The sequence below is a fragment of the Brassica rapa genome, chromosome A07, assembly GCF_000309985.2.
Source record: "Brassica rapa cultivar Chiifu-401-42 chromosome A07, CAAS_Brap_v3.01, whole genome shotgun sequence".
NCBI classification, from domain to species: domain Eukaryota; kingdom Viridiplantae; phylum Streptophyta; class Magnoliopsida; order Brassicales; family Brassicaceae; genus Brassica; species Brassica rapa.
In genome coordinates, this window is record NC_024801.2 from 11,394,220 (window position 1) to 11,417,648 (window position 23,429).

General features: G+C 35.2%; 1 protein-coding gene and 1 long non-coding RNA gene across 6 annotated transcripts; one reads left to right on the top strand and one right to left on the bottom strand.

The window, feature by feature from the left end:
• Window positions 1-4: 4 nt before the first annotated feature.
• Window positions 5-15,234, top strand: LOC103829014. 4 transcript variants are annotated; one of them, XR_004449009.1, is made up of 6 exons: window positions 5-1,818; window positions 1,904-9,323; window positions 9,729-9,851; window positions 9,946-10,092; window positions 10,165-10,253; window positions 10,340-15,234. It is a non-coding gene; the product is annotated as an uncharacterized LOC103829014 (long non-coding RNA). The 4 variants fall into 4 exon arrangements; XR_004449008.1 differs by having other exon boundaries at window positions 1,928-9,323; XR_004449010.1 differs by having other exon boundaries at window positions 5-1,448; window positions 1,519-9,323.
• A 2,993-nt stretch (window positions 15,235-18,227) lies between these two features.
• LOC103829015 (tyrosine--tRNA ligase 2, cytoplasmic) lies at window positions 18,228-23,429 on the bottom strand. Of its 2 annotated transcripts, none has more exons than XM_009104667.3 (21): window positions 23,310-23,429; window positions 23,036-23,084; window positions 22,705-22,858; window positions 22,341-22,624; window positions 22,159-22,255; window positions 21,947-22,052; window positions 21,775-21,857; window positions 21,541-21,686; window positions 21,261-21,366; window positions 21,044-21,103; window positions 20,919-20,935; window positions 20,722-20,796; window positions 20,259-20,412; window positions 19,722-20,005; window positions 19,551-19,647; window positions 19,357-19,462; window positions 19,192-19,274; window positions 18,965-19,101; window positions 18,764-18,869; window positions 18,571-18,630; window positions 18,228-18,455 (listed from the first exon to the last, which is right to left on the bottom strand). In XM_009104667.3, exons 2-21 carry the CDS (start codon window positions 23,080-23,082, stop codon window positions 18,435-18,437), a joined length of 2,223 nt encoding a protein of 740 aa, XP_009102915.1. In that variant the 5' UTR covers window positions 23,083-23,084; window positions 23,310-23,429; the 3' UTR covers window positions 18,228-18,434. The 2 variants fall into 2 exon arrangements, with proteins under 2 accessions (XP_009102915.1, XP_009102916.1); XM_009104668.3 differs by having other exon boundaries at window positions 23,295-23,417.

Consider the following 23,429-nt stretch of genomic DNA (forward strand, 5'->3'; position numbering starts at 1 on the left):
ATTAACTTTAAGCTTGGACACGATCCTAAACAAACTCTATGTCTAGATGAATGCTCATTTACTTAACACAATTCAAACATCAAATGTCTTTGGTTGAATAATATGAAAGCAATCGTAACTAGCAAGTCCAATGGCTATCTTAGCACCTCTAACAACAAATGTCTTTGGCAAAGTATGCTAAAAGCTAAGAAGAGTTGTCTCGGGCATTTCCTCGAACACCTTTCGGGGGGGAAATGCCTAAGGTTCAACTACTGAGTGGCCAACTCAGAAGATGCATTATGCTCACTCAACTAGCAAGGAAATATGAATGACCTACACTAAAACATCCTAGTTCTAACCTAATCACCCTCAATCTCCCTAACCCATGAATTCAAAAGGTGATTACTCACTAATCTCCATGATTCCTCTTAAACCCATGTTGGATTTCAGATTAATCATGTAGAGAAACACAGGAAATAGATAAGAACACAGAATTCTCAATAATAAACTGATCAATTCATTCAAAGAGATGACTTTCCAAAGGTTTTTGGTGGTTTTTTCTAAGAACAAAGATGATCCCCCTCTTGGTGGCTCCTAGAGTATTAAAACATAGGTTTAGAAAATAAAAACGTGCATAATGAAATGACCAAAAGGCCCTTGAGAAATCACAAATTCGAGTAGAAATAAAACGCGCAGCGACCTCAGCCCGTCGCTCCGACAAGTCGCTCCAGGCTTCGGGAGCGACCTCGCTGTGTCGCTGCAAGAGGTCGCTCCGGGCTCGTTCTCGCGTCTCCGGGTGATGAAACCGCGAGCGACTTCTCCCTGTCGCTCCCATAACGTCGCTCCCAGCTGGAGCGACCTCGCTGTGTCGCTCCGAGAGGTCGCTCCGGGCTCGTTCTCGCGTCTCCGAGTGATGAAACCGCGAGCGACTTCTCCCTGTCGCTCCGGTTAGGTCGCTCCAGTAGGGTCATCAGAGCGACCTCGCTGTGTCGCTCCGGACTGGTCGCTCCCATGCCTTGCTCGCCCAATGACCACTCTAAACACTCCTTTTTGAGCTCCAAATGCCTCCAAGTGTCTCCAAGAACTCCATGTGGTACTCCAATACCTGATAAGGACTCATGTATGCAAAATGCAACCTAAACATGGCTAAATCCTAATCTATATGATCAAAATACACATGGATGAATGGATAAAACAATAGAAATATGCAAGATATCAATGGTGAAATAAAGTCGAACTATCACAATTACACTTCAGCGGTTGGGAGTGGGAAGAAGGCGATGCAAGAAGTTATCTTGAACTGGTATAATCAAATCTCAAAAATTCATAACATATACCATCCCAAGAACTGGGATTTACATCAATCTCAAAAGTTCTTAGCATCTTTTTGAACTTTCTGAGAAGAATAATTTAACTTGGACAAGGCATTGATGATTGCACATCAATGGAGGAAAGCTCAAGAATTACTGGTCAGTCACTTTTCACTTCAATATCTTAAACAGAGGAGGAATATATGCGAATGAAAACCTAAGCTCTCAGTACTCATCCGCTGTATCATCCTCTCTTGATGTTGCTAACACCAGCCTTCTTACTTCCGTTAATCGTGAGATAACTAATTCCTTTAAATTTGCAGATTTGGATCAAATATTATTCGTTGTTTTGCTGAAAATTTACCCCTTTTCTCTCAGATTCGCTGAACCCAGTAATGATGCATGTTCTAAGATCAACTCCATGATTATCCCCTGCTGTGAAGACTTGATAGAGCCCAAGAGTGATCACAGTCACAATATTGTAGAGATCACAAACAACACAGGGAAATATCTTCTTGATGAAAACTTAGTAAGTTTCATGATTCAATCTGCACTAAACAAACCCAGAAAAATGCAACGTACCAGACATTATAGCTGGTTTTACATGACGATAGGAATGTTGACTTTGGTGCAAACAGGTGGATAAACCTTCGTGTTCAACGCCCAGGAAAAGACCAAACGACATACCAAGCATTGAGTCCATTGAGGTACTTAGAATTCCAGTATCTGAGACTTACTGAGAGCGTTTCAAGATGGGAAACTGTTGATGCAGGCCAATGGTGATGCAAAGGAGCAGCAACACCTTATACGTGCTTTCTCTGTCTATGCAGCAGCTGTGTCGGACTCAAGATCTCCTCTCTCTGCTGTTAACTGATACCCAAAGAGGATTAGTCATAAATAAGCCAAGAAAAGAAGGTTATTAACTTATTATTGTGTCACACTCTACAGAAAGAGTATTGTTGCATACATGTCAACTTATTTTCTTCATGGAACTGGTTTGAGGATTTTTACAAAAAACTTTTCTTAGTATTCTTTATTTGTTTAGTTAAGATTTGTATTGTTTATTAGTTGGAACAAAATAATTTTTTTTATCTTCTGAATCAGTATATTATGAGTCCTGTTAGTTTTAATTACAAGCAATTCTATTAGGTTTACGGTGTTGGATACGTCATGAGCTTGAGATTAGCGATTTCTAATGGTATAGTTCCAGTTAAAAATTGTTGCTGAGTTCAAGGTAATTTAAACAGGGCAAGATGGATTCTGAATCTGGTAATGGACCAGTATATTGGTTTCCTCTAACCGAAATCGTTTTTATGTTGGTAAGTATGCCTGTGTTGGCCGGACAAGGACCATGGAGACGGATACCACTGAGGCTAAAGGACTGCAGATTTGGCTATGGCGAAATAAATGGTTGGAAAGGTCCGGTCATGTTTTTAAGATTGATAAAGGTGAGCATTTCTAAATACTGGACTTTTGCCAGCGACAGGGAGATAATGCCAGTAAGAACAAATATGGGATTAACCGAATCTATGTGGACAGTGTGTTCGACAACTCTGTGATCACCCTTATAGCAACAAAAACGTCCCACAAGCAATAATCAGTACCTTTCTTTCAGTTACTTAAAACTACTAAAGAGTCTTGGGTTATACTATATTGGAAAGCGAAAAGACCGCCTCATCATCGGGATGCGACGCAGCAGCTCCCTTGGATTTAGATATGGACAAAAGATAGTGGCGCTAAGATGACGAGATGGAAAGAACAAGAGTTCATGGTGTTGTTGTTTTAAATATAACTAATGATGTGAACAAATATTTGACATGCGTAAAAGGAAAATACGAAGAGAGAGATGCAACAAGGTTTAATCAGAAGTTTAATATCCAATGAAATTCATTAAAATAAAACGAAGATAAAAAATTCTATTGTTGATGTCCATCAAAATTGTGTTATTGTTTTCATCAAAATTGTGGGTTCCATCTGTAAACAAAATGTTAGTATCTATGTTAGTACTTATTATCTATGTAAATACATACAACACACATGAACAATCGTTAGAAGAAGAAGCAACCAAGTTTCATGAAGCAATCTATACTATAAAAATAATTTGTTTATTGTTCTGTAAAACTATCCACGTAGGCATGGAAATTCAGAAAAAGATTGACCCAGTTAAACGTCATGAGCAGCTCAATCCATTCTTCTTCATTTTTTCTTATCTACTTTAAAAATCATTTTTTCCTGTTAATAGATAGTATAACAGGGGTGGTCCTGAGCATAGAGAAGTAAAACATAGGACTAGGATTCCCAATTTTTTAGAAAAGAAATTACACAAAGTCTCCAAAATCATAAAAAAAAATTGTTAAAACTTCGGTAAAATATTTATGGCCCCCATCATTTCAGGAACGCCCTTGACTACCATTAGAACATACTCCGAAATCTGATACTTTTAAATATTAGTTATTTTACCTTAGATTTTTTCAACTATATCAAATTGAAATAGAAATCGAATAGAAAAATTTTGTGTTCTCTAACAAAAACATTGTTAATGGTTTTTTCAACTCAAACCAACAAAACTTAATTAAACCTACAATATATTTTTTGAATAAAAACAGATTACGTTTATTATTTTCAGTATAAAGTAAAATTTCAAATATTTTATAAAATTAAAATATATTCTAATATAAAATAGTTTTAGTGTAAATTCATCCGCCCGTAGGGCGGACAGACCCCTAGTATTATTAATAACACATAAATGTGCAATATTCGGAGCATATTATTCAATTTATGTTCCTTCTATATGCAACATAATTTATTGACCGGTTGAGCATATACTCATATTTTTAATCACTTTTCGATCATGTTACTAAACTGTAAAATATTAGAATTTACATTTTATACAATCATAAAATTCTTAGCCTTCTTATGTGTATTTATACTAAATTTTATACAATTATAATTTTTTAGGTTTTATCAGATTATTAATTAATCAATTTTAATTAAACCCAAATTTGTAAAAACATATCAGTTGATAGAACTTCTGATAGAATGCTACATGAAGAACATATGCCAATCCGGATTATATATGGCTATGGGGTTTATCAGAACGACCACGGGTCCGGATCAGATAAAAACACTGTTTATATCTTAATTCGACTATAAACCACATATGTACCCCCACTAAAAGGGGTTAAACTATTTGTAAAAATAGAATACTTCTTCGTACTATTTCAATTTAAATTCACTGTTAGTCTGTAGCATTCGGTTTCGGTTTGAGTATTTTGGTATTTTGGTTCACGAAATTTAGGAACAGTTGTTTACAAAGTTTGCTTTGGTTTTAGTTGAGTTGTTTTGTTTTTCTTTTATTTGGCTCATTAGCAAAGTTGAGAATCGCCAAATATGCAAAAACAAATTGGGTCCAATTCAGTTATTGTTCGATTCTGGTATTTCAGATAGTTACAAATTTATAGATAAAAATATTAGATAATTTGATTGTTCGGATAAAAATATGAGATCATTCGAATAATTTTAATAATATAAATACAAAAAATTTGGGTAATTCGGTTTATATATAGTATTTTAAAAATATTTGGTTATTTATAAATTAAATATAATTAATATTAGTAAATATATAGTTTATATTTTAAATTTTCAGTTACTCATTTGGTTCTCCGTTAATTATAAAATTCAGTTTATTTTTAGTTTCAGGATTTTCAGTTTGGTACAATTTAGTTCGTGGTTCCGAATAAATGTGATCAAATCTATACGAAATATATTATATAAAAATTCATTTAAAATATTTTTTATTTAAAAAAAAACTCGCACTTTCCAATCGCAAGTCAAAATCTAGTGGCACATTATACTACATACATTATACCGAAAAAGTACACCATTCTTAAGTTTTCTAACATTACATAAATTTCTGTGAACTTTTTCTTATCACTAAAAAATTCTGTAAACTCAATGTATAGTGGCATCTCCAATGATTTACATCATTTTGTAAGCTCAAAATGATTTCTTATTTTACTTAAGTGGTTTTCTTCATTTTTCTCCTCAAAATAGAATAATCTATATATATTATATTATTAATATTTATTATTAGTTCTAATAATGTTTGGTATTTTTAAAATATACAAATTTTATCCAAAAATAATTTTATTTTAACTATATCTATATTATATATATATATATATATAGTTTCTAAAAGAATATAAATGACATACATTGTTATAATTGTATTATAAAAGGGTTATTGAAAATTTTAAAGTATAAAATACAAATAATAAATCTTTATAGATATAAAAATTATATAAAAGTTTAAAGATCGATTTATAAATGAGAAAAAAGTCTAACACAAAAATGAGATTGTAAATAGTGTTCCTTTGAATTTGAGGGAAGACTATTCACAAACTTATTTTTTCTTTCGAAATAATGTATTAATAAAAGATGGTATCGCTTATTTTTGATGTTTTTCTTCAAAATGAAGTACAATTGGTGATGGTCTAAATGTAATGGAGTCAGAATGTATCTTTTATTTTCTTTTTTCATCTGAAATTCTATTGATTTTAATATAAGCAGTGAACCTTATAAAACACAGTCTCAACCCTACACTAAAAAGCTACACATTCGATTAAAGGATACACAAGCCGCAGAGTATCCTACACATTTGAAGTGTCTCCAAGTTCAACCCCAAAAATCCCCAAAAAGAAAACACATGTCAGAGGCCTCGGCTTTCATTGACAAAATATTCAAATAACCAGTCTGGATGACTGGAGGCCACATACGATTGCATTAAGCCATACTTTGTCACACTTTGTGCAATGATAGACGCTCCTCTATTTGCTTCTCTAGTCACCACCCGAAGCTGCTTATCACTGATCCCACTCAGCTTCAACTCAATCTCCCCCGCCTGATACAAGAACGCAGGCCACACAGTCTGAGTACCGCTCCGATCAGTTCTCCCATTTCCCCTTCAAAAATCACATTGTTAATTCGCTGGCTCTGCATGCTCTCAATACCCCAAAGAAGAACTGAAAATTTTGCTTTACCAGATTCTGAATGTTTGCAAAAACTCTTTGTGAGTGGCACAAAATCACTCCTATTTCGTTTCTCAAAACCCAAACAGCCCCTACTAGTGACCTTTGTTTACATTATCGCATCCCAATATTGCAGGTAACCCATTTGGCCGGAGGCAGGGTCCATTTGCACCCTTTTACAACATATATATTTTCTTCTATCCTCACAGCCTCTTCCTCAAATCTTTGTGCCTGAAACCATTTCTCTGAGTCCTACTCCGCTTTACTAACAATGTCCAAAGCTGAGAAAGCCCCATTGTCAAAAAGAAAATAGTTCTTATTTTTTCCACAATTGCCACAAAACCCAAGGCCAAACTCTCCTTGCTTCGATCCCTATCGATGTTCTGGTCAGTGACAGAAGAAAAATTAAATTCTCAAAGATAGAATGGAGATGGAAACCTCGTTGAGGATGAGGGATGGTGGAAAGAGCCCATGCTTGACGTGCAACAGTGCTAGAGAATATAATATGGTTGATAGATTCACCCTCCTCGCCACATGCTTGACATCTATTATCAACCTTCATCCCTCGACGTTCCAGAGATAAGCCGGTTGGAAAAGCATCACTTAAGACTTTCCAGAGAAAGCATTTAAGCTTGGAAGAAATAATAACCTTCCAAACTTGATTTATAAGCTCATTTATATATGGTAGCATCTCTGCTTTCCTTCTCACATCAGTGATTTTTTGAGACGTCGCTAACAAATACGAAAAACTTTACCGAGAAAGCTCCACTCCTGTTGACTTTCCACGACCAAAAATCATCTCTTTGAGCAACATGTTGGTTTGCCATCATCCATTTAACATCTCCTGGAACAAACATTTCCTCAAGTGCTTGTCTGTTCTATCTTCTTGAATCTTGGTCGATGAGTGAGGAAGCCAAAATATTGACATCATATGAGTAATTCTTTATCCACAGTGCTCTCATTCCCTCAACATCATCGTCAACCCATTTGTCAATTCATACTCTTGTCTTTCTACCATTCCTCATCTGATGCTTGAGACCCTTGAGTAAAAGCCCCCTTCCAAAAAGGATGCTTTGCCATTCATAAGATGATCTGTCTTCAAGGGTAGCATGAAGGAAATCACACCGCAGAAAGTATATGCTCCGTAAGAAACTTGGCATCAACGAGTTTGGCTTTGTAAGGATAATCCAGGCTTGTTTAGCCAGGATCGCCTAATTAAAACACTTCAAATCCCCAAAACCCAAGCCTTCCAAGTCCTTGGGTAAACGTATTTTATTCCAAGCCACCCAATGAATTTTCGTGTATGACCATCCAAACTCCACCAAAAGTCATCCATGATGTTGGAGAGGTTGGATAAGACTGTCTTTGGAATCCAAAAATACGACATCGCAAACACTGGATTGCTGATGCAGTCGCTTTGAGTAAAACTTTCTTTCTCCTCTGTGATAGCTTTCACAATACCATCCATCTAATCAAGATTTTGATTTCTCTTTTATATATGACAATAGATCAACCTTTGATCCGGAAAAGCACTCAGTTAATCCTAGATACTTACTAGTGCCCCCTGCATTTAAAATCTCCATTATCCTCCTGATTTCTGTTTCAACCTCATCACTGACCCTATCACCAAAAGACATGGAAGATTTTTGGTAATTGATGTCTTGGCCAGTGGCTGCTCAATATCTCTTTAAGATGTCATGAAGGACTTTATTTTGGGACACTTTCACTTAACAAACAAAGAGACTGTCCTCAGCAAAGAGGAGATGATGCAAGCTAGGACCACCTTGTATCGCTCCTTCTTCTTCTGCCTTGTTAAGGAGATGTGTGAGACTTCGGTACACAAGACAGATAAAAAAGAAGACAGAAGATCACCTTGACGAATGCCTTTACCAAGGATATCAAGCCAAAAGGTTGGTCATTAATGAGCACTGCAAATGTTACCGTCATAATACACATCATGATCCAATGAGCCCATTGGTCACTGAAACCCTTACGATCATAAGACTTTTCAAATAGTTCCATTTCACTCTATCATTTCAACATGTCGGTTTTTACGGTCATATAATCCTCCGATGCTATCTGATCAACCTTCAACACATGGACTGCTTCATGTGCGATAATAATATTATCTGAGATGAGCCTTTCAGTCACGAAAGCAGTCTGATTGCTCTATATGAGATCCCTCAGCAAAGGTTTGAGGCATTTTATGAGAATGTTTGAAACCGCTTTATAGAGTACAGAACATAGGCTGATAGCTCTGACGTCTGTCGTTACTTCTAATTTAGGGATCTTTAGAATTAAGCATAGGTATGTGAAATTTCAATCTGTAAGCATAAAAAAAAACCTCTTGAACCTCCTTTACAACATGTTCACCTATTATTCCCTAATCCCTGTTCAAAAATGCGGGCGTTTAGGCGCCCTCCTAATCGCTATATGGACACCAGCTTAAGCGATTTTGATATAATAAGCCAATAAAATAGGAGACCATTTACTCGACCCATTAAGTCGATTAGGCGGCCCAATAAAATATTAAGCGGCCTAATTAACGACTAATCATGCCACCAATTAAACTTCAATTATAAACTAAGAAAGTATTTACTGGGCTTGACAGGAAGCCCGAAGCCCAAATACTCTACTATTCTCCTAGCATGACTATCTATATATATAAAAAAATGTTTGCTTCACTCCTGAGCTTTCCACGTCACTAATTAGCTTTCAGAAAACGTGACACGTGTCTTCATTTTTCTTATTTCGAAGATGTGAATCGATGTTGGATTTTGACATAACTGAACCATTTGATTTGGGCTTAATCAAATTGGCCCAAACATTTCTTCTCCTATCTCCAACTTCGTCGTCTTCTCATCTACCATTTTTATTCTCAGCCTCTGCGAACCCATCAGTTGAAACGCTCCTCCAGATTTTAAAACAACTAATAACTTCTCTCATTTATGGCCTTCCACCTTGATGCCCCACTACGTGCTCTTAATTACCTCATAAACTTTCTATGGTATTCTCAATTTCTTATTCTATAAATAGGGACGCAGAGCACACCAAATCTCATTTTTCTCTCTACTCACAACTTTGATCTGATTATGTATATTATGTTTTTAGTTTCTTATATATTAAAATTTTTAATTTCTTACACACTTTATTTTTTATATACGCTGTTTTTTTCTCAGTTGTATGATTCTCTTGCGTTTAGATAATTTTGTAATAATTGTGATATTATTAGATTAATTTAGATAAATTCCATGTTTATATTCTTTACTATTATCACAGTTTAATTCACTTTGACTAAATGCATCACCATTAGCTTCAATATCTTCTTTTTCTCTGATCTGTTAGGTTATACTTTGGATTTATTTGTTCCGTTCACATTCATTTTGATTAAGTTAATGATCCATTTTAACAGGTATTTGTGAACAATCATGTCATCTGAGCTGAAACAAACTCTAACCAATAGATACGGTGCTTTCAATGGGAGATCATAGTGATTGCTCTCTTTGCAGAATTCATACTCATCCTAGCCGTTTCAGTATGTCTCAGCTTCCTATATTTTGTTAATAATTACATCAAATCTTATCTGAAACGAGGCTTGAATTGATTGTCATGATTCTTTCATTTTGCAGTGGTAAGAGCTCCTGGTATGAATCCGTTAAAGATTCCATCGACTAAACCGAGCTCGGTGACAGAAGGTATCTCGATGAAGGAGAAGAAGCTGTAAGCTGGTTTTCATATTATCTTGGAAAACAAAGCCGTTTGGTTCAGTTTTAAAGGTTTTGATTCTTATTCTTTTCACCTGCAACAAATGTATTCACATGTTAATCAAATTATTTTTTTGAAAATAGAGACTGGCACCACACCTTCACCTTCTGAGTATGCAGCAGACTACTCCACAACATTTTCAGATATGATTCCATTTTTGTTTGTATATTAGGTAAGCCATTATCATTAGCTACAACCACAGTGTCGTATTAATTAGACTGTACATTTGACCTTCTTTTTCTTGCTTGATGTTCTTAGGCATTTTCAGACCAACTTAATACACTTCAACACATAGGCGTCGTCCAGAAAATAGAATCAGTCACGGTGTCAGAGCTTTACGCATACGTCCTTAACTTGCAACCACGGGCCCCTTTTGAAGATATCAACTTTCCAGCACTAACCTTCTAAACTCACCGTCAAATCTACCGATTTAGACACTACAACCGTGAGGTAGCACCGAGCGACCCCACTCTGCAGTATCCCGAAACCGAAACTCCTCCACACCTTCACCATCGTCCTCAAACGGTATCCACTGCTTCTCATGACGACCTTAAAGAGAAAGCAAGCATCCATCTAGATCTGCACCTTACTAACAGGTCATGTTGCTTAATCTAACGAAGTAAAGAAGAAATCGAAGAACCCTCTCTCACAACTTAAAATCCAGTTCTAATATGAACGGATTTGGAGCCTCTGTCATAGGTCTAGAACTTTCTCTCAATCGTTTTTTACAAATAATCACTCTTGATTTCAGTTTAGAAAATATTGATGTATATCAGTCCTTTTAGTTTGTTTTGAAGTTCTTTTGTCATAGAATAAATTACTTTGGATATATATAAAGTTTACTACTTCGGCCTTTTTTAAATTTCCCAACAGTTATTTGATAGTTGCACGAGATCTCTTTTTATAAGTTCTCTTCTACTTGACATTTTGCGTGAATTAGTCTCTTCAATTGGTTGCCCTGCAATTTACAGCATCTTTTTTTCCTCTCAGCTTTCTTCAATGCTTAAACCTCAATGTAAATCTCAATAAATACCCAAGAGAAGTCAGCAAATCAATGAAAGGAGTGACGAGACAGTGAACATCAGTGAAATCAAACTTTATAGCCAGTTTTAGAATGTTGGAAGGGTAAGTGTTTTTTTATGTTTAATAAAGCGACCACCTGAATCTAGAGATCAATGAACATTGACGAATATAATTCTCGCAACTTTCTATTCTGTTATAGTTTCTCTTATTTACTGCTCCAAGTCCCACGCTATACATGAGTTTAGTAACAAAGCTCTTTATTCATGGAGAAGGTTAAAGTATGCAACAATATATTCAGGTTTGTTGTGATGATTTTCTAAATTTCTTAAAATTGATTTAACAAAGGAGTGGAGAGACTGGGATGAAGAGGTGATACTGCGGATTCCATAGCGTGCCACATTTTGCAATAACATGTTAGATCACATTGTAGCTCTACATTGTTCTCAATATTAAATGAAAGTTTTTCAACAACACAGTAGCTAATGCGTGGAAAACTGGTTTGGCTACAAGGGTTTTAAGCAGTTGACTTTTTTTCCTATGGTTAGAGAACATTATCAGCTTGGGGATCTCCTAATAAAGTTACAATTTTTTTAAGGCCATTGCAAATTAGTAGACATTAATTTACAAGAACTAATTTTATTCAATAATAAAATATAATCAATATAAAATAATCTAATTATGTATAGTAACATTATTGTAAGAATTATATTTTATAAGTTAGTCAGTAATATTTATTCCAAAAATTCTAATCAAAATAATGGGTAAATTCATTTTCATATATAATGATATATAGGATTCTAATAAACATGTGTACATATAAATAGTAATGTAGTTTCATATTATCTATTTATCTGTCTTAAAGTAGTTTTAATTATAATGAATTAGTTTTTTTTTATATCGCATAAATTATTAGTTTAAAAGAAAATATGAAAAGAAAAAGAAACAATTCAATACATGAAAAAATATATCTAAGAGTAAATTTATTGTAACTAGACAAGTTTGTAATTTTAAAATACATAGATAAGATTACTGCAAAACAGTTATGAACCTTAATTTTATTTGAAGTTAAAATTAAAACAAAATTTAAAATTAATTTGAAAAATAAATTTTACTCATCCGCCCGCCCGTAGGGCGGGTTTACCCTAGTTCTATATATAGAATAAGATTTTGCCTCTCTTTTCTTTTCTAACCGATGTGGGACTTTGTCCATCTAATACAAATAATGCGAAAATATTAAATTACAACTAGAGAGCATCAAATCCGGGCTGATGGACCTAAAACATCACACTTGGCCACTAGGAGACATCAAACTTTATCTACTTTTACACATATGTTAATATATAGACATATACATATGATAAAAATTCAAAAACTAGTCTAGATTAATTTGTGTTTCAATTATATGGCATTCATATATACTGACAATTAATTTTTGTTAAACCCATAAATATAAATTCAATAATAACATACAAAAAACTATTACATTCTAATATATTTATATTTTATATTTAATTTAAATATTAAATAAATAAAATAATAATTAAACTAATTTCCGCATATATCCCTTTTAATCTCGAGTTTTTTGGTAATTTGCTAGGTCTGGGATTGCCATCCGACTAGCACTTAGCATAGTTACGAACAAGGGTCCCAATACCTCTGGAAGAATAAACCCGAAATCCCGTCAAGACCAGTATTGTTTTGATATTAACAATAATAGTAATGTGGTTTGTAAAAGAATTAATTTTTGTTGTAAAACCAGTGAACTGAAGTATTTTCGAAAGAAGAAAGTAATGGGCCGCCTCTTTGACTGGATCTGTGCATTGGGATGGCTACGTAATCCCTACTGCCTTGGCACTCTTTCTGTTTTGGACTTCGTTTAGAGCATCTTTATCCCATGAGAAAAGGGAGCGCTTAAAGTTTGGGGTCCCACCAAAAACTCAAGCACCGCTGCTTCTGCCTGCTAAATAAGCATCGTGTTTCTTTTGTTACTTGTTCTATTTGTGAGCCTCACGAATACGCGGTGGCCCACAATTGATTTTTTTTTTTAGTCAGATAAATAAATTAAAAAAAAAAATTTAAAAATTAAAAATTAAGTATCCCTAATGGAATGCTGGGATAAAGATGGTCTTAGTATGATCTTTATTTACTCTTTTTTAATAAAAAGGATATTTGTAAAGAGTAGAGCTACTGATATTTTTTATTGGCACCCATATTTATGATGTGGTTAAGGATATCATTAAATAAGGTAGCTTGTCACAAGAAATTTTTACCCTAAGAGACACATTCTAAGTTGTCAATTACACTAAGAGACACATTGGACATAGAAGACACATTACCCTAACAAAATTACCAACATAACCTCTAACTAAAGGATATCTATCTAGACAAATAAAATAAATTAAAAATCAAAATATAACATCACTTTATCTCTTTGGCATCTGTTCCTCTTTCAAACAAAATCCCTAATTTGAGAAAACTGTGATACTACGAAACTCTATCCCCTTTCTCTTGTGCGACAAATTTGTAATAAACTTTCGATGCCGCTCTAAATCTTCTTGATTCGTCTCTCTCGACATCGTATTACTGTATTCTACCTCTCGATTTCAGTATCTGTATCGTTCCTTGGCTCGACCGCCGCCGCGTAGTCTTCAAAGCTCTTGCTGATTAGTTCTTGATCTCGATCTCTGTTCTTCTCCGCCTCTTTTGATTCACAGACAAACTCCACATGGAAAGTTAGACCCCGCTTCTTAGATCAACTAGTTGACTCTGTTTTTTCGGCCAAACCCTATGAAAGTGACGGTGGCTCTCTTGGTCAATGTGTACGTGGATATTGTTGATGTGGTCGGAAGAATTGTGGATGAGGATCTCGTAGTCAGTGGTTGTGTTGATGTTGTTGATGTGACCGGAAGAGTTGTGGATGGAGCTCTCGGTGGTGGATACGAAAGTGGTAATAGAGGGAGAGGAGATACTGGAGGTGGTGATTAATGGAGGTGATGATAGCTCTCTTGGTCAATGTGTGTGTGGATATTGTTGATCTGGTCGGAAGAGTTGTGGACGGGGTTCTCATGGTCAGTGGTTGTGTTGATGTTGTTGATGTCGTGACGTGTGGATGTGATCGGTGTGGACGGCAGTTGTGTGGACATGGTGGTTGTGGACAGTTGTGTGGATGTGGTGGCTGTGGACATGAGAGTGGAAGGGGGGGGGGGGGGAGGGTCAAGTGCGCAATAGGGTGGTCAGATGAGATATGAATAACAATAAAGATCTCACTTTTGTCTTCCATTTTTTGGGTATTTACGAGATTTTTATAAGATGAAAGTTTCTGCATTTTGTAAACGTTTGTATTTTTTCGTATTAAACAATTAGATTTTGTTCATATACATTTTTGTTTAGAAACTAAAAGAAAAATCTATCAGTGAAAGGGTTAAAGCCGTGTGATTCACATGACATCACACTATTCTCATAAACAAAAACTATACGTTAAAGAACAACATTTATTAAAGCCAAAACTATACGCCTCTTCTGAGCCATTAGATCTTGTTTCACCAAAAAAATCAACGGTCCAAACAAGAGACCCTAAAACCTATATACCTACTTTTACTTTTTCACCTTTTGTATTTATTCCAACCAAGAGTGTTATCTAGTTTAGTTCCTTAAAGGGAACATTCTCTTTCCTAACTCACGCGGAGGGCTTTAATGTCCAACAAAAAAACAGCTGTCCCAATATGTGCTCCATCTACACAATGTGTCTTCAAGCGTTAACAAAAGAGAGAAAGTGTCCCTCAGTGTAAACGTCTCTTGTCACAAACTACATTTTCTATAGAGTAGCTGACTGATTTTGTTTTTCGTTTTGTCCAAAAATATTAGCCATTTGATGTAATGTTACTGCTGGGTCCTGAGTCCTGACCAAAGAGATAAACATATTGATAGGCTTTTTCTTTGAAAATAGATGCACTTATAGCCTTTAGGTAATAAACTTTTCACAATACAAAGAATACTCATATTTATCAAAAAAAAAAAGAAATGCTTAAACAATTCTTATAATTGAGTCTAAAAAGTTTGAAGTAAAAATTAATTAAACTACAAATATGACCTTTTCACTAAAAGAAAACCATTTAAAAGAAAACTGAGACTGGCCAACGCTTTATTCTAGCCAGGAAAAATTGCTATTTAGACTGTTTGGTTAGTTTACCTGTCTTGAAGTTTGATTTATTTCTAAATAGTAAAGAAAATTATAAATATATATTGCAAAAGACGAGGGATATTGTGTAATTTAAAAGTTTGCAAGTGAGGTTTTGTGTTTTATTTTAAATAAAAGAAATACTTCTACGTTTCAATATAGATGATATTTTAGATGATTATTGTTGTTTTACAATAAATAATGTTTTCTCATATTTAGGTAACTTTAACTATACCAAAAAATGTGTAGTTAATTGTATCTTTACTATTTTTGTTTATAATTAAATAATTAGTTTAAATTATATTTTAATGATTTTCTGTTTAGAGAATTAATTTATTAATATGTGTGAAAATGTTTTTTATCTATCTATTATAAAACAGAAGATGTATAAATCAGATAAGAGAATAGCAAGACGTGAAAGGCCCACGCCAACTGATGTTTTCATTTCACGTGACAAGACTTAGGTCTTAAGGTATGAGTGAATATACATGTTAGAGTAAGCATTTATTTCAAATTCAGTTTTTATTCAGGTTTTATTAGAGTTTTTAGACATTTTATTCTAAAAGTGAATAAAACGAGACTAAATTCTTTCTCTATTTTCAAGAAGTGAGAAACTGTACTCTAATTTTTAAAATTTTATTTTTTTCACCTTATTTTTTCACCATTTTACTCTATTGCTAACCAATCGTACTCCTAAACTCTGTCGTCCAAAATAGATGCACTTATAGCCTTTAGTTAATAAACTTTTCACAATACAAAGAATACTCATATTTATCAAAAAAAGAAATGCTTAAACAATTCTTATAATTGAGTCTAAAAAGTTTGAAGTAAAAATTAATTAAACTACAAATATGACCTTTTATCTAAAAGAAAACCATTTAAAAGAAAACTGAGACTGGCCAACGCTTTATTCTAGCCAGGAGAAATTGCTATTTAGACTGTTTGGTTAGTTTACCTGTCTTGAAGTTTGATTTATTTCTAAATAGTAAAGAAAATTATAAATATATATTGCAAAAGACGAGGGATATTGTGTAATTTAAAATTTTGCAAGTGAGTTTTTATGTTTTATTTTAAATAAAAGAAATACTATTACATTTCAATATAGATGATATTTTAGATGATTATTGTTGTTTCACAATAAATAATATTTTTTTCATATTTACGTAATTTTAGCATTATCAAAAAATATGTAGTCAATTGTATTTTTACTATTTTTGTTTATAATTAAATAAATTAGTTTAAATTATATTTTAATTGTTTTCTGTTTAGAGAAAGTAATTTATTAATATGTGTGAAATTTTTTTTTTATCTATCTATTATAAAACAGAAGATGTATAAATCAGATAAGAGAATAGTAGGACGTGAAAGGCCCATGCCAACTGATGTTTTCATTTCACGTGACAAGACTTAGGCCTTAAGATGTGAGTGAATATACATGTTAGAGTAAGCATTTATTTCAAATTCAGTTTTTATTCAGGTTTTATTAAAGTTTTTAGTCATTTTATTCTAAAAGTGAATGAAACAAGACTAAATTCTTTCTCTATTTTCAAGAAGTGAGAAACTGTACTCTAATTTTTTAAAAATTTATCTTTTTTTACTTTATATTTTCACCATTTCACTCTATTGCTAACCAATCGTACTCCTAAACTCTGTCGTCCAAAAAAAAGACTATGTCGGTCCATATCTGTCATAATTTATACATGTGCGAACTCTTTGATGTCTAAATTTTGACAAACTTGTAGTACTATTATTATTACTTTATTAAATTTACCCTGTAAATAAATAAAAAATACCATAGAGCTAAAATGAGAGAGAGAGAGAGAGAGAGAGAGAGAGAGAGAGAGAGAGAGAGAGAGAGAGAGAGAGAGAGAGAGAGAGAGAGACTATGTAGTAGCTCTGATGCTAACTTGTCTTCCTATGAACCCTCATATGACTTTGATCAAAGTATTCTACATCTGGTACGTTTTCGAATTGGCTATAATTTTCATTCTAAACAAATGTTAAGGGAGAGGTCAAGGAAACCCAGCCTTGTCTCAGAAGGTTACAAGTTTCCCACCTATGTAAGTTTCAGACATATCTGTAACACTTTAAACCACCATACACTACATAACTCTTTAAACCCTTGATGAATCTCCACTTTCTACTCGGTGTCATTCTAACTGAACCCAAAGGAACCATTACAATACAACACATTCTCGATCACGCTACAAGTCTTATCTATATCATCCAATTATCAACTTTGCACCCTACAAATACAAATATTCCCGTTTAGTCAACAACGTCTTTCCTAGCATGCTAAGAGCATAACGCCAAGTGTGGCTATGTCAATATAGGACCAAAGATAGCTCTGCCTTACAGTGCCGGCTTTGTGGGTGTGTCATTGGTACAAATGCATAGGGTCCTCAATTTTCATTATAATTTCTTTATAGTTTTAGGGTCCTAAATTCTAAAATTATCACAAATAAAAGGTCCAAGTTTTTACAAACATAGCAGAAAAAATGTTAGATGGGACAGGGTCCCCCCATTTTTTGAACCGGGCCTGCTGCCTTATATGTAGATCTGTGACTCAGAACCAACAACTCCAGTCTACGATTTTGATACTGGAAAAGATTGACAACATGGTGTGGTTACCAACAGATTGTTTCTTGCTTTCTCCTTAATCTTATAACTCTTAATCAGCAAGGATATTCATGGGTGGCAAACCATAGGTATACATAGATGAGTTGTTTGGTGGTTCTGAGGCAGGATTGCGGCTTGTAGAGCCTTGATGAAGAAAAAGGACGTGATGATGATGATGATAAATGGTTATACTACTGTACATAGCCGAGGAAGTTGCAGCATTAAACACTGGAAAATATGCATTTAGAATGAAGATATATATAACCTTTTTCATTTAAAATTGTTGCAAAGCATTTTTGGTGAAAATGATCTTAATAAGTTGAGATCTAAGTAATGAAGAAAGTTTCATTAGTATTAAAAACTCTAGTCCTTTTTCAGTTATCATTATAATGTAAAATTCTTCCCTGTTTGGTTGCTTAATCAGCAGTCTTTTCAAAAACTAAAAGAGAACTTCAAAATAGAATTGCAAGTAACCCAAATCCTTCAGAAAGTTTGCAACGATGAACACAAGTTTGCTTCTCTGCGTTTGCAGCTTCATCTGGTGACTCTAAAAGCCTACATAAACAGAAAAATAAAAAGATAAACCAAAAGAGTCAAAGCGGATTCATGTCAATATACAAGCGATGTGGTTAATCAAATTATAAACACAAGGGGAAAAACATTTTATTACCTTGACCTGTTCCAGTAGATTTTTGGCGCGCTCGTTGGTTTTGAAATGGTCACGAACAGGCTGAGAGATATACAAGTAAGTGATAAGAAGCATATCGTTTCATATACATAATACTGATAACTCAAACATCAAAAGGAAGATCAAAAGTTGCTTGGTTATGTTTGTTGAGGATATGGTCGAGGGAAGTACTTACTTGCAGCATTATATTCAGTGCTTTCACCAAGGCTTTCTTCAGATCTTCAGGAGCCAACGCGCCGCTCTCATATTCAGCAGCAATATCTTCAAAGCTTTCGAAGGTCCTGACAGTTGGGAACAATTTCAAAGATCAGTCTGTGATGTAGAGACTCAAAAGTTGCATCCAAGAGAGTTTCTAGATTAGGTTCCAGCTACTCACTTGTTACCGCCATCAGTTCCAACCGTGAACTCATTGAATCGTGGTAGAACTAAGTATTTGACGTATTCAAGACATGGATTGCCTTCCACAATTCTTGCTGGGCAATAAGCTTTGCTGATCTTCTCATTAACATCAGCCTAGAAGACAAGAGATCATTCATTACACAAGTCAGTTTATCTACAGAAACAATCTTCTCGGTTTTGTAAGTTCTGTAACTACAAATTTACCTCCTCATCTTCCATAAAAATGGCAGATGATGGATTACTCTTCGACATCTTCTCTTGTCCTTGTTGGAGACCAGGAAGCATATCTGCAAAGCCATTAAACAACAGTTAAAAGATGAGAGGACAACACAGTGAAGAGAGAGAGAGAGAAAATGTTAAGAAACATACGGTGGGACAAGATGATGGGTTTGTTCTTTCTCTTAATGTCATCACAGTATTCTCTTGCTAACATGTTTACTTTCCTCTGATCCATCCCCAGCTGGCAAATATCAGCCTGCACAAGTCAAACAATAAGCATCAATATCAAGCATAGAAGTGTGTACATACATAGATATGAACCAAGTATGCATAATAAAAGATACCTCGAGTAAGAAAATATCAGCACACTGCATACAAGGGTAAAGAATCTGCGCTGCACTTAGCACCTCCGTCTCACTACGTCCCATAATCTGCCCACACCTGCAAGAAAAAAGGGAACATATCCCACTCAGATCCATAAATACATGAAGCATGCATTGGGGTGAATTAGTTACCTCAAGATTCTACGGAGGTTGTTTCTGCGAGCAATGTCCATCACAAGAGGCCAATACTTACCGCCTCTACCGTTAATTTCGTCTGAAGCCCAAAGAAAGCTTACTTTGTCTGTGTTCATACCACCAGCTTGCCAAATCTCCTTGAAGTATTCTCCAACCACTTTGATTCTCTCCAAGTCACCTCCCAACTTGTTGTTCAGTTGAGCAAACCAATCTGCAATCCAAATTTTCACTTGGCAACCAGCTGTTGTCAACTTGTTTACATTGGTGACCTTCATCACTCCCTGTTAAGGAAATACCAAAATGAAATAAGTTACAAGAAAGTTCTCATGCAATCAAAACACCAAAAAGACTTTCAGTTTCTACACTAGTTTGTCCTAGTGAACTATCAAAGCTCAACAACTGTCAAAATGCATCTTAAAACTCGACTAAAAATCTTCTCAGAGGCTTAAAGTTTGAGAGAATTTTTGCATAAATCATGATTGGCCGCTCAGAACTACAAAAGTATAAAGTAAGCATAACAGAATGATAACTGACCTGTGCAATGTGCATCCTTCCTGATGGTTCAAATCCATCGTAGCAGATCGGAGTGGGCTTCTTGGCTAACAGGTTCTTTAGCTCATCCTCTTGTATGCACTCCTCGCCAATACTCCTCACAATATTGTATTTATTCTCTACCTCCTCGCTCAGCCTGAATCAGTAAAATACTAACCAGCTAAAAAAGGATCCAAAATATAATCAACTCAAAAACCTATCCGAAAACAAAATTGGAGAACTTGAACTAAAACATGTTCCTTGTTTAACTAAATTACTATTTAAAATTACCGAAGCTATTACAAAATTTAAGAGAGAAAATCTATCTCCAAATTCCAAATCGGAGTAACAAAATAAACAAAATTAGATGAGAAAAAAATCACAGAACATTCATCAGATACGAAGCAACAAACCATGAAAGAAACTGAATAGGAGTTACAGAAGAAACAACTACAAGACTACTCACTGTAATCCGGCAGCTGAAGATGCTGGGTTTGGTGTGTTGACGGAAAGAGCCTCCATCTCCTTGGATAGAGCCGTTCTGGCAGAGCAAGACAAATCCAGGAAATTACACCAAAATATTGGTAAAGTGTCATTAAAATAAGAGAAGTTTCTGATATATTGACATCCAGGTATATGCTTCCGGCTCTGTAACTTATGTACCTGGTGATTTTGTAGCCCTACAATAACAGATAAACCAAAAAGAAGAGAGAGAAATTCAGAGGCTGCGTATGAAAGTCCAAGCTATAAGTAACTGGTGAGACGTACTGAGAATATATTATTCTTACCTTGACTTGTTTTAGCAGATTCTTGGCACGACTATTGGTTTTGAAATGATCACGGACAGGCTGCAATATGTATAAAAGACAGATTACAATCGTTCAAAAAACCCAAAACAAAGATCTAAAGAAGGAAGCTTTCTATGTTCCACGATGATTCGGTTGCATATATACAACTGTTTGCTAATATTATAACCGTATTGTTTCTCCAGAAGGCAATACTCACTTGCAATATCTTATTCAATGCTTTCGACAGAGCGTCCTTAAGATCCTTAGGGTGCAACACATTGCTCTCATAGTCAGTGACAATGTCTTTAAAGCTTTTGTAGGTCCTGACAATTAAAAGAATTTCATTTCAAAAATTAGTAACTTACACTGCTAGATAAACCTACAAACAGACAAGTGTACAAAGAAACCAAAGGGAATATATAATCCCAGACATTGGTCACTGAACCCAGAAACCGAACACGAAACTCAAAGTTCTAGAAGAAATAGTAAAAACTCACTTGGTACCACCATACTTTTCGTCTCGCTCTACTGTGAATTCATTGAACCAGGGCAGAATGATGTATCTAACGTACTCCACGCATGGGTTACCTTCCACAATACCCGGAGGGCAGTAGGCTTTCTTTATCTTCACATTAACTTCAGCCTGGAAGTGAAGTGGTCATTAAACACCATTCAATAACTATAAGACTTCTCTCAGGTTTTTAGACATAGTGTAGAACTAGGTGCTTTACCTCCTCATCTTCCATGAAGATGGCAGACGAAGGATCACTCTTAGTCATCTTTGTCTGTCCTTGTTGAAGACCACGAAGCATATCTGCAACCCGTTACAACTAGAGATCATAAGAACACTTGAAAGAAAACACATGAAAACAGAGATCTAACAGAAAAAAAAGAGAAACTTACGGTGAGACAAGATGACAGGTTTGTTTCCTCTCTTAATGTCATCACAATAGTCTCTCGCTAGCAGATTTACCGTTTCCTGATCCATCCCAAGCTGGCAAATATCAGCCTGCGGAGGTTAAGAAAACGTTTCAGCAACAATTATAGAAAGGCCAAAAGCTCTATGCACTTGATATTATCAGAGAAAGGATTATACAAAAATACAGAAAAGGTACCTCAAGGAAGAGAGTATCGGCACACTGCATACACACGTACAGAATGTGAGCTGCACTCAGCTCCTCGGTCTCACTATGACCCATAATAGGCATACACCTGACAGGGCCGGAAATATATTCATGAGAGTCCATCATCATCAATCATCGACGTAACTCAGTGTACATGAGATGTGAATACAAACCGTTTTATTTTGGCGAGACTGTTTCTGCAGGCAATGTCCATGACAAGAGGCCAGTACTCATCTCCCCTAGCATTAATCTCTTCGGATGACCATAGAAACTCCACATTCTCACAGTTCATCCCGGCAGCCTGAAAGATCTCCTTGAAATATTCTCCAACCACCCTGATTTTCTTCAAATCACCTCCCAGCTTGTTGTTCATGTACGCAAACCAATCTGCGATCCAGATCTTCACTCGGCAACCAGCAGAAGTCAGTTTGTTCACACTCATGATCTTCATCAGTCCCTGCCAAAGTAATAGCAGAGTTAAAAAATTCGCTAGCAGAAGCTTACATTTTGAAACAAGCATATGACAAAGGTAAACACCTGAGCGATATGCATCCTTCCTGATGGTTCAAAACCATCGTAGCAAACCGGAGCAGCCTTCTTAGCCAGAAGATCCCTCAGCTCATCATCATGTGTGCATTGCTCGCCAACACTTTTAACTAGGTTGAATCTTTGCTCGACCTCCTCGCTTATCCTGAATCAATAAACCGCTAATCCAATAAGCTAACGAGTGCAGATCACAATTCAATAATTGGATAGTTTAGACTAAAGGTCGTGGCTTTATCCTTCTTATAATCGTAGGAGAAACCAATTTAATATAGCAGAATGGTTCCATACGTTTCTTGAATCCAATGCAAGAAACAGAACTTACTGTAATCCGGAGGCCAAAGAAGAAGCCTGAGTTGGTGCATTCTCCATCTCTGAAAATCAAATCACAGACATTGACTCAAAAACTTTATGCTCATTGTCACCAACACATACTCATCTATCTATGCAAAGTTCGTAGCTTTAGATTATAATTCGATCTGGGTTTTGGAAACTGGCGTTGACTACTAAAAGCACAGGAGTCCTAATGAAGAATCCTTCAAATATAAGCTAATAGAGAAACGATAAAGGAAGCAAACACAAACCGATTAGGAACTGACCTCTGCGGGTTGATTGTCGTAGGTGTTTTTGTTCGCTATGTGAAAGAAGAAACACAGAAGACAACGGACCCCTTTGGATTTGAAACAAGAAAAACGCATGATCCCGGTTTATTAGGTTTA

Excerpts from the sequence above, each read along its gene's own strand:
- LOC103829015 (XM_009104667.3), bottom strand. The coding sequence starts at position 23,082 with ATGGAGAATGCACCAACTCAGGCTTCTTCTTTGGCCTCCGGATTACA. Across the intron at positions 20,006-20,258 it reads GAAGGATGCACATTGCACAG|GGAGTGATGAAGGTCACCAA; the intron begins GTCAGTTATCAT and ends TTTCCTTAACAG. Across the intron at positions 19,463-19,550 it reads CTGATATTTTCTTACTCGAG|GCTGATATTTGCCAGCTGGG; the intron begins GTATCTTTTATT and ends TGACTTGTGCAG.